Here is a 12060-nt window from a genome sequence, read left to right on the forward strand (position 1 = left end):
CAAATTCTTTTAAAGCTTTGAATATTTAGACTATAGGTGCTCTTCTCATGTGCTTTTGGTCATGTGTTGTTTTTTCTTCCTCTTTCTATTCCAGTTCCTGCAAAGATCCACTTGCCCAAAAACCTGGAAGGCATGGGAGCTGTTCATGCTCTCCGAGGGGAAGTGGTGAGCATCAAGATTCCATTCAGTGGCAAGCCTACCCCCGTGATCACATGGCAGAAGGGACAAGATCTCATTGATACTAATGGACACTACCAAGTCATTGTCACACGATCATTCACATCTCTTGTTTTCCCAAATGGTGTTGACAGAAAAGACGCAGGGTTTTACATTGTTTGTGCCAAAAACAGATTTGGAATTGATCAAAAAACAGTTGAATTAGATGTGGCTGATGTGCCTGATCCACCAAGAGGTCTAAAAGTAACTGACATTTCAAGGGATTCAGTCAACTTAACCTGGAATGAACCAGCTACAGATGGTGGAAGCAGGATCATAAACTACATTGTTGAGAAACGTGCTACAACAGCAGAGCGATGGATTCGTGTTGCACAAGCTCGTGATACACGATACACAGTGGTGAACCTATTTGGTAAGACCACCTACCAGTTCCGTGTAATTGCAGAAAACAAGTTTGGCCAAAGTCAGCCTTCTGAACCCACCGATCCAGTTGTAACAAAGGAAGATAAGACTAGAATAATGAACTATGATGAAGAAGTTGATGAGACAAGAGAAGTCACAGCAGCTAAAGCAGCTCACTATTCTACAAAGGAACTCTATGACAAATATATGATCGCAGAAGAGCTTGGACGTGGGCAATTTGGCATTGCACACCGCTGTGTTGAGGCAGTTTCAAAAAAGACTTACCTGGCAAAGTTTGTCAAAGTAAAGGGCGCTGACCAAGTTTTGGTAAAGAAAGAAATTTCCATTCTGAACATTGCTAGGCACCAAAATATCCTGTATCTTCATGAATCATTTGAGAGCCTAGAAGAATTGGTCATGATATTTGAATTCATTTCTGGAGTTGACATCTTCGAAAGAATCAGCACACCTTCATTTGAACTGAATGAAAGAGAAATAGTAAGTTATGTGCGCCAGGTCTGTGATGCACTGGAATTTTTACATCGCCATAACATTGGACATTTTGATATTAAACCAGACAATATTATTTACTTCACAAGAAGAAGCTCTGTAGTTAAAATTGTTGAATTTGGTCAAGCCAGACAATTGAGGCCTGGAGATAGCTTTAGACTCCAGTTCACTGCCCCTGAATATTACGCACCTGAAGTACATCACCATGACTTGGTCAGCGCAGCTACTGACATGTGGTCAGTTGGTGCTCTAACATACATACTTCTCAGTGGCCTTAATCCTTTCATTGCTGAAACAAACCAACAAGTTATTGAAAATATTCTAAATGCTGAATACAGCTTCGATGATGAAGCATTCAAAGACATAAGCGTCGAGGCTATGGACTTCATTGATCGTCTACTAGTAAAAGAAAGAAAATCTCGGATGACAGCTGCTGAAGCTCTTAATCATGTGTGGCTAAAACAGCAGACAGAAAAGACCAGCACTAAAGCCATCAAGACCCTGAGGCACAGGCGTTACTACCAAACTCTAGTAAAGAAGGAGTGGAACACAGTTGTGTCAGTAGCCCGCATTTCCTGTGGAGGCGCGATTAGATCCCAGAAAGGCATAACGGTTGCTAAAGTCAAAGTTGCACCAATAGACATTGGGCCCATTGCTGGGCAGATAAAGCATAATGTTGCAGAAGAAGGAGGGCATGCCAAATATGTATGTACGATTGAAAACTATGATGAATCCACACAAGTCACATGGTACTTTGGTATGAGACAATTAGAAAGCAATGAGAAATATGAAATCAAATATGAAGAAGGTGTGGCAACCATGTATGTCAAAGATGTTTCTAAATCAGATGATGGTACCTACAGATGCAAGGTAGTAAATGACTATGGTGAAGACAGCTCTTATGCAGAACTTTTTGTTAAAGGTGTGAGGGAAATTTCTGAGCACTACAGATGCAGAACTGTTAGAAAAGTGAAACGACGGGTTGATACTATGAGACTGCTAGAGCATCCACCAGAATTCACTCTGCCTTTGTATAACCGCACTGCGTATGTCGGAGAAAATGTCAGGTTTGGAGTCACTATAACAGTTCACCCAGAACCTCGCCTAACATGGTTCAAATCAGGCCAGAAAATCAAACCTGGTGATGATGATAAGAAGTATACTTTTGAATCAGACAAGGGTCTTTATCAACTAGTCATCAATAACGTCACTGAAGAGGATGATGCTGAATACAGTATAGTGGCACGCAATAGATTTGGTGAAGACAGCTGCAAAGCTAAGCTGACTGTGATTCCACACCCGCCTCCAGCAGATGCCACACTCAGGCCAATGTTTAAAAGACTGCTGGCAAATGCTGAATGTCAAGAAGGCCAAAGTGTCAGTTTTGAGATCAGGGTATCTGGTGTACCAAAACCAACGCTGAAATGGGAGAAAGATGGTCAACCTCTATCCTTTGGTCCCAACTTTGATATAATTCATGAAGGTTTAGATTATTATGCTTTGCATATCAGAGATACTTTACCAGAAGACAGTGGCTATTACAGAGTTACTGCTACTAACAGTGCTGGATCTACAAGCTGTCAGGCTTATCTAAAAGTTGAACGCTTGAAATATGTCAAGCGTGAGTACAAGACTGAAGAAGAGCGGGAGAAGCATGTACAAAGGCAAATCGACAAGACCTTACGAATGGCAGAAATCCTTGCTGGGGTTGAAGCTGTTCCACTGACACAAACTGCACAAGAGGCTCTCAGAGAAGCTGCTATTTTATATAAACCAGCCGTTAGCTCAAAGACTGTCAAAGGTGAATATGAAATTAAGAAAGAGGAAAAGAAGGAGGAAAGAAGACTTCGTATGCCATACGAGGTCCCAGAGCCTCGCAAACATGCTGCTCTTGAGGAAGATCAGAATATTAAACACTATGTGCCTCTGTCAGACATGAAGTGGTACAAGAGGCTGCGAGACCAGTATGAAATGCCAGGAAAACTTGAGAGGACTGTTCAGAAACGCCAGAAACGCATACGTCTTTCCAGGTGGGAACAATTTTACGTGATGCCACTACCACGCATTTCTGACCAGTACAAGCCTAAATGGCGCATACCAAAGCTAACACAAGATGATCTTGAAATTGTGAGACCAGCACGTCGGCGTACCCCATCTCCAGAGTATGAATATTACTATAGGCCAAGGCGGCGATCACTTGGCGACTTGTCTGATGAGGAATTGCTTATGCCTATAGATGACTACTTAGCCATGAAGAGAACTGAAGAGGAAAGACTGCGCCTTGAAGAAGAGCTGGAGTTAGGCTTTTCTGCTTCCCCACCAAGTAGAAGCCCCCCCCGCTTTGAACTGTCTGCCCTTCGGTATTCTACTGCAGCAGCACAGGTCAGTTCAGAGGAAGAAAGAAAAAGAGAGCTGAGGTATTCAAGCTATCACATCCCAACTAAAGCTGAGACCAGTGCGAGCTATGCAGAACTTCGTCAACGCCATGACAGGGCTGCCTACAGACCACCTAAACAGAAGCAAAGAATAATGGATGAGAGGGAGGATGAAGAATTGCTCCGTCCTGTTGGCGCTGCCCAACGACTCTCTGAATACAAGAGTGAGCTCAAATATATGGCAGAAGAAGAAAAGAGTAGACTCAGGAGAAGGAGGGAAAGAGAAATAACTGAGATCGCATCAGAAGAAGAAGAAGAAATAGAAATGGTGCAACATGTTCACAGGGAATTTTCACCTCCCTCTAGACTATTAAGGAGGAGAAGATCCCTTTCTCCAACTTACATTGAGTTGATGCGTCCTGTATCTGAATTAATTCGACCTCGCTCACGGCCTCCTGAAGAAAGTGAGAGAAGATCCCCAACACCAGAGAGAACTCGACCACGCTCACCTAGCCCAGTTTCTAGTGAAAGATCTCTCTCGCGGTTTGAGAGGATGGCAAGATTTGATATATTTTCTAGATATGAGTCCATGAAATCTGCTTTGAAAACTCAAAAAACTATGGAAAGGAAATATGAAGTTCTGACTCAGCAGCCTTTCACCCTTGACCATGCCCCTCGCATTACCCTGAGAATGCGTTCACACCGGGTACCATGTGGCCATAATACCAGGTTCATTCTAAATGTCCAATCAAAACCAACTGCTGAAGTGAAGTGGTATCATAATGGCATTGAGCTCCAGGAGAGCAGTAAGATACACTTTACTAATACCAGTGGTGTATTAACTCTGGAGATTCTCGACTGCCACATTGATGACAGTGGAACATACCGGGCTGTATGCACAAACTACAAAGGGGAATGTTCTGATTATGCAACGCTAGATGTTACTGGAGGAGATTACACTACATACTCTTCCCAGAGGAGAGATGAAGAAGTACCAAGGTCAATTTTACCTGACTTGACAAAAACAGAGGCATATGCTATCTCTTCATTTAAGAAAGCATCTGCTACAGAAGCTAGTTCCTCAGTAAGAGAGGTCAAATCAGAAATGTCAGCAACAAGAGAATCACTTTTATCCTATGAACACTACGCTGCTTCTGAAGAAAAAGTCACTGCAGCTGAAGAAAAATCATTGGAAGAAAGGACTGTACACAAGGCATTTAAAAGCACTCTCCCAGCAACAATCCTTACAAAGCCACGATCAATCACAGTTTCTGAAGGGGAGACTGCGAGATTTTCCTGTGATGTTGATGGTGAACCAGCACCAACAATAACATGGTTCCGTGCAGGTCAACCCATTGTTTCTTCGAGGCGCTTCCAAGTAACACGAACACAGTACAAGTCTACCTTTGAAATTTCTTCGGTCCAGATGTCAGATGAAGGAAGTTACACTGTTGTAGTGGAAAACTCTGAAGGAAGACAGGAAGCGCATTTTACTTTGACCATCCAAAGAACAAAAATTCCTGAAAAAACAATTACATCACCTCCAAGGATCAAATCTCCCGAGCCTCATGTAAAGTCTCCAGAGCCAGTTAAGTCTCCTAAACGAGTGAAATCTCCTGAACCCATCAGCAGTCCCCCAAAAGCTAAGTCACCACCTGGAGACAAAACAGTACCAGCAGAGAAAGTACAATTACCAGCTGCTGCTCCACCAAAGATAAAACAGCATCTGAAAGCAGAAGCTCTTGGAGATAAGGTAAAGTTATCCTGTGCAGTTGAAAGCAATGTTTTAAGTGTCAGAGAAGTGGCTTGGTACAAGGATGGTAAAAAACTGAAAGAAGACCATCATTTCAAGTTTCATTATTCAGCAGATGGCACTTATGAGCTCAAAATCCATGAGCTTGTGGAATCTGATAAAGGAGAATACACCTGTGAAATTATTGGGGAAGCAGGTGTTTCAAAAACTAACTTCCAGTTTACCGGCCAAGTATTTAAAAATATCCATTCCCAGGTAAGAAGTGTATCTGAATCTCATAAATCAGTTCAGAAAGAAGATGAGTTGCTTACAGTTTCTACTCAAAAGAAAAAAGCAGTTGCAACTGAAGAGAAATCTGCAGTTCAAGAAGTCATTCAAAAGTCAGTTGTTACTGAAGATGTCAAACAAGTGAAAGCAGAAATTAAAGCTTCTTCAACTAAAATGACAGTATCTGAAGGGCAGAAAGTGACGTTGAAGGCCAACATTCCTGGTGCCTCTGAAGTAAAATGGGTGCTGAATGGAATGGAGCTGAGAAATTCAGAGGATTACAGATATGGTGTTTCTGGAAGTGATCACACGCTAACTATCAAAAAGGCCAGTAGTAAAGAAGAAGGTATACTCACCTGTGAGGGTAAAACTGACGAAGGCATTATTAAATGCCAGTATGTTCTGACCTTCTCTAAAGAGCGCTCCAACGAACCAGCATTCATCATGCAGCCTAAGTCGCAAAATGTCAATGAAGGACAAGACGTGTTGTTCACCTGTGAAGTTTCTGGAGATCCTTCTCCTGAAATTGAGTGGTTAAAGAATAATCAACCTGTAAGTAATCATTTAATATATTTACTTGAAAAAATAGAATTATTCATAAAACTGATATTAATTAAACCGTTTTTTTCCCCTCCTCAGATTGCAGTTTCATCACATATCAGAGTAACTCGCTCTAAAAATATATATTCTCTTGAGATTCGAAATGCAGCAGTGAGTGACACTGGAAAATACACAGTCAAGGCAAAAAATTACCATGGGCAGTGCTCTGCTACAGCATCTTTAACTGTACTCCGTAAGTTTGTTCTCCAGGTCTTGTGTTCAGAATAATCACAACTTTTTCTGTGATGTGTCTACTAAAACGACTTATGATAAAAGTTACTGGTAATGTTGACTTAGATATTTTAACAAGTTCATTTTTCTGTTGTATTTTATATATACAGAACTAAAACAGCATTACAAATCTTTTTAACACCCACAGAGGAGCACACAGGTGCTCTATAACATCAACAGATGCATGTTAAGAGAAAGCTATGAGTATTTGAGCATTCATTCTAGAATGAGTATGTTAAAACCTTGGTGCTGGTAATTACTCTTTCTTCATTTACTAGCAGAATCTGTTCCAATAAAACAAAGTAATTCTGCAATTAAAATTTTTTATGGCAACTTAACTGAACTGGGTTCAGTATTTTATTGGCTGTACCATATCCCAGCTCCTAGCATCAAGGGGTGGCTATGATTTGCTTGTATGACTGTGTTTGGGTTTAAAGCAAAGCTGCAGTGATTGAGCTTTTCTGTTACCTTTTATAAGTACAGAACAATGCAGTGAAATAGAGACTTTATTATTCCATGTTTGTAAGAACTTGAAAATGTTACACAACTTCTACAAACATGAACTGAAACACAATTTCTCAGTATCTAATTCTAATGTCTAATAGTTCTAATAAACACTGTGTGATAACCTGGGTTTTTTTAAGTATTTATGTTTTTCCTTCAAGCTCATACATACCAGTACATTCCATTGCCTACTTGTTTCCTTTCTAAATTACGGTTTGTGACTTTGTCATCTTGAATCAAATGACTGAAAACAATTTTATATTCCACTGCAGTTTTTCCATTGAAAGCAATGTATGCTGTCTCTTCATTTCTGTAAAATTAACCAGACAGAACTGCATGACTTTGTTCGTTAATGTGATGTTGTTGCTTTTTCCTTCTATGTTTGCAATGCTCCTCAGCTCTAATTGAAGAACCTCCAAAAGAGGTAGTATTGAAGACCAGTGGCGACGCAAGCATGCACGAAAGTTTTTCTTCTCAGTCCTTTCAAATGGCTTCTTCTAAACAAGAGGCTTCATTCAGCAGTTTCAGCAGTAGCAGCATGACTGAAATGAAATTTGAAAGCATGTCTGCCAAAAGCATGTCCTCCATGAAAGAATCCTTTGTAGAGATGAGCTCCAGCAGTATTATGGGGAAATCTAGTATGGCTCAACTGGAGAGTTCAACTAGTAAAATGCTCAAATCAGGTCTGAGAGGTGAGCATTATGATTATTGGTAGAGTTAGTGCTTCTGCTATCCTGAAGTAGTCCTCAGAGTGAAGCTGCTGCATGGCTTAGCGGAATCAGACTAACTTGCTATTTCTTCTCCTGTTTTATGAAGGGGTACCACCTAAAATTGAAGCTCTCCCATCCGATATCAGCATCGATGAAGGAAAAGTTCTCACACTATCCTGTGCCTTTTCGGGTGACCCTGCTCCTGAAATAACATGGTACTGCGGGGGGAGAAAAATAACCAGTCAGGACCAGCAAGGCAGATTCCACATTGAAACCAGTGAAGATCTAACCACCCTGATCATCATGGATGTCCAGAAGAACGACGGTGGACTTTATACCCTGAATTTAGGAAATGAATTTGGTACCGATTCTGCCTCTGTGAATATTAATATTCGATCACATTAGAGAGCTCGATATGTATTATTTACACTTGTTTTTTTACAAGTGATTCATATATGGACTGAAATATCTGATATGTAAATATAAAAAGAAAAATATTTTTTTACCTACCTGAATGAGACAAAGTCCAGAGCTATACATTATGACTTATAGTCATTATTGACCTAAGAATTTAAAACACTTTTTTCACTGACATGTACATACTGTATATAGCCGAAGTTAACGGTTATGAAGTTTTGTACCATTTATTTTATGACATTTTGAAACGTAACTTTTGGAACTCACAGTTGGCAGGAGAAAGTTTCCTAGCAAACGACTATCCTGCTCAACATTTAACTAATCTTTGCGCCTCAACTCATTGTTGATGTCTAAGAATGCCTCAACAGGTAGAGAGTCTCCCTGTTGAAGATTACCTACACCTAAGAGATGATACAGTGCATAGTATTTCATACATGCACAAATATTTATGTTGAATCAGAAATGTAAGGCATTGGTGATGTTTGCAATTACCCTCCTGTAAGCATTGCTTTAATGTTTTACATTGGATCTGATTATGTCATAATTTCCATACCTGACTGACAATTTTTGGACAAAGTGCAAGCGGCCAGCACTTTGTTCACCCGATGTGTACTGTTTCTGACATATTGACTGCCTGAATAGCTTTTAAAAAAGTAACATCACCTGGCCATCCCCTTAATCAACAAAGCTATTTAGGTACTCAAGTGCAGCAGCAGTACCCCATCTCGGAGGTTCATAGGGTGCAGTGATTGAGTTTGTGTGGTAGAATTAGACACCCTGTAGTCGCTTCTGGGCAACTAAGCAATGAACCACAGTTTGAAAACAAACTGTTGCTCCAACATCAAATACCGCCCTGCACTTCAATTTGCTTTAGTTCTCCTAATGTAGTAATAGAGCTTGTTAGCTGTTGAACCTCCTTGAGATAGAATTGTTCATTTGAAATAAAGCATGCTTTCTGCACCATAAAATCTGTGACTCCTTCTTTATTTATTATGCTGTTTTTACAGTTCCTGTACTACACTACAGAAAAAGTTGCTGAAAAAAAAGATGGGATAGAAATGCAATTCTCCAATGTAAACCAGGTTGCTAACTGTTGTTAGCTGTTAAACCAGGTAGCTATTAGAAACATCCTGGGCACCAGTCAGCCTTGAAAAAAAGTCAGACTTTAAAAAAAAATTTTCATCATAGGTTCTTCGTTGACAAAGGATAAATTCTAGCACATATCTAAGCATTGTGCTATTCTTATTGCTCTGTTATTTCCACACTTTCCTCTACAGCCTCTACTTTTTTGGCAGCTACAACTACTACAGACTAGTTGACCCTAATTGCCTGGACCTCCCGTGGCTTATTAAGGGCTTATGTCCCATCAGTTTTCCATTCCTCAAGTCAGCTGACATACCTCTAGGAGTAAAGCCTGCCTTTACATTTGGGCAGGGGGGGTGGGGGGGCACAAGTTGTGAATCACAAGTACCATGCAGGCAGGTCCAAATTTTGTTATCTGTGGGAAAAAGAGTATCAAGGTCCAAGGCGTAACTCTGGTTCTAGAATTCACTCTGGTCTGTCTGTAGAAAAACCTTGAGAGAAAACACACTCACAGCAATGCAACACTTCAGGGGCTGAAAATTCTCTTAAGTGTAGCAGGAACATTAGTTAGCAAACACTATGCATCACTATGACTCCCAGCATACCATTACTAGTAAAAAAAAAAAAAAAGGCTCACGTTCATCAGAAGTAGTAAAGCAGGCAGATTGTTTAAAAACCTATTCCAAAAAGACTCACTACAGAAGCCCACTTCTTTTTTTATAATTTCCTATAAACCTACACATTATCAAGCACTATGTATCCACATGACGCAGGAAAGCTAAGAATGAAAGAAGGACTAAAGTAAAAAAAAGGATTTCAGAAGACCTAAGGGTCAGGACAAAATGCAAACTTTGTCAAGTAATGCAACCAGGAACATTTAGAAACAATCATAAAGATGAAAGAGTTTAAGAGTGCATGGTAATTATTTCTTAGGGAGGAAAGTAAAGAATAATAAAAATGAATTAGAAAAAGCTGTTCATTTTAATCTTTAAACCACTATAAGAAAAAAAAAAAAAACTCAAGAAAGCTTCTAATTCTCATTTCATTAGATATTTAAAAAAACCTCAACCAACAAACTCAGTACAAGACACAAAAATACATAAGTACAATCTTGTTTAACCAACAACCAACTCGCATACACAGGCACATAAGAAAATTAACACTAAAAATGCACTAGGTAGTTGGTCACTGCGGTAGAAAGAAATAGTGACAGCCAGTATCTGCAGATTTAACCATGGACTTTTCTCCACAAAGGCTACTGAAAGCTCAATCTTACATGGCCTCTTTTGAGTCTTAGATATACTTACTTGATAAGAGTGGCAGTGTAAGCAAGTTCATTCTGTCAGTATCTCTTTGGCCCAACTCTGCACAGTGCTTAAGCAAGCACACCTAACTTTAGGCAGATGAGTCACTTACATGACTAAAAATAGGATTTACAATACTTACAGGCTTTGCTGAAACACGGCTTTAATAGATAATGTTACAGACCAACCAGCTGAGCCAGTGTTTTTCCACAAGACTGCTAAGCGAATGCTAATACAGAGTGACATCACTAAAGTCACAGCCTAGAGCTTCAATATTCCATTTCACAAAACACTTCCCTAAAGAATAACATTTTTCGATACAATAGGTTAAGCAGTCTCTGCATGAAACAAACATTTTAACTATTTACTTCTTATATTCAGGTCAAATATTGGGACTTCTAACTTTACAAGCTGGTATTTGCTCTCTTTAAAGATTAAATCTATTGCACTATGGGAATAGTTAGAAAGTTAGAATATCCTGCCACTGGTATGTGTATGAAGGCATTTGGTGTTAAGGTTTCCTGTGTGTTGATGCCTAAAGAAAAAATTTTAACAAAGCTCCGTGAGTTGCTGTATAAATCCTACTATAGAGCTACATATTTTCTACTAACACTTTACATGTGGCAGCCTGAGAAGAATAACTGTGACAGTGGATAGCCATAATAACTGAGAGATTCATTTTACCACAGTTTAGTTAGTTTTCAGACACGAGTATTTCCTTTATTCAGGTATTATACCCCTTTTAAAAGTTTCTAATTTATACTGGCAGGAACAACAGCTACACTAGAATACTTAAACTGAGAGGGGCATAAGGAGCAAAAATTATCATTTGTGCAAATAACCTTAATAGATACATTAGATTTCAATTTTTAAATTAATGAAGTACAAAAAATTTATGCAGAAGCAACCTCTGAAATATTCTTATCCCAAAGATTGCTTTCTCTGAGAAAAAAAGAAGTTTAGAAAAGTGAAGCTGAATTATTAAGTTGAAAAAAACACAAGCATTAATTTACAGTAAAGCCCCTGAACACTGTAATCTCAGTATTCACAGCTCTCCAAATCATTGCATGCCTGACCATTAATTCCTTATACTATAAGCTGGTAATTTCTAAGCATTCCATTTCTAATTATCTGAAGTTAGAAACTTCAGATATATAATCAGAAGTTATCACTTTTCACCTAAATAGATACTATGCTTATACTCTTTAAGTGATAAATACTGTTTTAAAAAAAATAATTTCAGATTGATCTCTTCAGAAGCACATGAGATCAAAACTAGAAGTACTAACTACATATTCTGTGTTGAGGTTCAGCTCTCATTCTCCACTATATAATTAGCAATATAATTAGGCATTCCTGATAAGCTCTCCTTAAACTTGGAAATGAAAATGTGAGAATATCCAGATATTTTTAGTCTTACTGTACATGAATTATTGTGATTCAGCCAGGTAAGTGTCATTTTCAGAAATTACTTTTTAGCCCCATATGCCAAAAAGTATCACAGCATATCATCTTCACTGATTTCACTGAAATACATTTTAGGATGTTTGGCACAGTCATATCTAAAAAGCCGATTTAACTTTAGCAGGAACATATCACATACATATAGAAAGTTGAAATGATGGCTTTGGTGACCTGGAGAAACCCAAAACAGTGAAGAAGTAATTACATGCAAATTCTGTGCTTGAATCTGATCATTACAACTTTTGTATTATAGCAGTGTTTCA

At 39.0% G+C, this 12060-nt stretch overlaps 1 protein-coding gene across 1 annotated transcript in view; it reads left to right on the plus strand.

Annotated features, from left to right (window-relative positions):
• The window catches only part of TTN (titin), a 244337-nt gene extending 235423 nt beyond the window's left edge, over positions 1-8914 (plus strand). Inside the window, exons 318-321 of the mRNA XM_064660725.1 lie at positions 95-6036; positions 6124-6277; positions 7218-7511; positions 7636-8914. Coding sequence (XP_064516795.1) covers positions 95-6036; positions 6124-6277; positions 7218-7511; positions 7636-7934 — 6689 coding nt within the window. The 3' untranslated portion in view covers positions 7935-8914. The remainder of the gene's footprint in view (positions 1-94; positions 6037-6123; positions 6278-7217; positions 7512-7635) is intronic.
• Positions 8915-12060: the final 3146 nt, after the last annotated feature.

Source organism: Pseudopipra pipra, chromosome 7 (genome assembly GCF_036250125.1).
Source record: "Pseudopipra pipra isolate bDixPip1 chromosome 7, bDixPip1.hap1, whole genome shotgun sequence".
In the NCBI taxonomy this organism is placed as follows: domain Eukaryota; kingdom Metazoa; phylum Chordata; class Aves; order Passeriformes; family Pipridae; genus Pseudopipra; species Pseudopipra pipra.